This window comes from Callorhinus ursinus, unplaced genomic scaffold, assembly GCF_003265705.2.
Source record: "Callorhinus ursinus isolate GAN/ISIS: 27379988/994484 unplaced genomic scaffold, GSC_fseal_2.0 scaffold68, whole genome shotgun sequence".
In the NCBI taxonomy this organism is placed as follows: domain Eukaryota; kingdom Metazoa; phylum Chordata; class Mammalia; order Carnivora; family Otariidae; genus Callorhinus; species Callorhinus ursinus.
In genome coordinates this window covers 6,299,972-6,300,753 of record NW_027397130.1, presented here as the reverse complement: position 1 = coordinate 6,300,753, position 782 = coordinate 6,299,972, and the positions used below count along the sequence as shown (strand labels likewise).

Genomic DNA, 782 nt, shown 5'->3' with positions numbered 1-782 from the left:
CTCCACCCTTTGTGCCTCCGCCGTCCGGTGTCCCCGGCTCCGCAGGACCCCGGCCCGGCCGGATCGCCGCGGTGCGCCAGGCCCGCGTGGGCGACGGGTCGGCGGCCGATGGCGAGGGGGCGCGGCGCGGGCCAGGGCGCTGCAGCCGGAGTCCGCGACGCGGGAGGCCCGGCCCGCCTCCGCCGCATTGTCCCGGGCCCCGCGCCCCGGCCCTGAGCCGCGCCGCCGCAGCGCCCGCCTGCCGCCCGCCGCCCGCGGGGCCATGCGGAGAGCCGCCGGGATGGAGGACTTCTCCACAGAGGAAGAGGAGCCCTGGTACGACCAGCAGGACCTGGAACAGGGTGAGCACCGGGGCGTGGGTGCGGCGGGAGAGCGGGGTGCGCCCGGCGACCCCTGTCCGCTTCTCCATTGTTGAGCAGTATCACCCCGGGGAGGGCTGAGCTGGACCCGAAGCGGCGGACTCCGAGGGGTGATGCGTCTGGAGAATCGGGACGTGGAGAGGGAACGCTGCCCGGGAAGACCCGGGCGGAACCCGCGGAGCGGTGCAAAAGTGGGGGGAGCGGCCTTTCTCTTTCCCTGAACCACAGGGGCATACTTCACCCAGCTCACCCACCCCATCTTAGAGGCAGGAACTGTCCAGGCGCCCCTGGTATTGTTGGGGGCCTGAGTACTGGCTGGAAGTCTTTGAAGGCCGGGAGGTGGCTACTTGGTTACGTTTTGCTGAGAGGAGAGAGAGAGAGAGAGAGAGAGAGAGAGAGAGAGAGAGAGAGAGAGAGAGAGAG

The 782-nt window shown here is 70.6% G+C and overlaps 1 protein-coding gene across 1 annotated transcript in view; it reads left to right on the top strand.

Annotated features, from left to right (window-relative positions):
- CDR2L (cerebellar degeneration related protein 2 like) overlaps window positions 1–782 on the top strand; it is a 13,514-nt gene continuing 12,732 nt past the window's right edge. Inside the window, exon 1 of the mRNA XM_025860010.2 lies at window positions 1–341. Within this exon, the coding sequence (XP_025715795.1) occupies window positions 263–341 (79 nt within the window). The 5' untranslated portion in view covers window positions 1–262. The remainder of the gene's footprint in view (window positions 342–782) is intronic.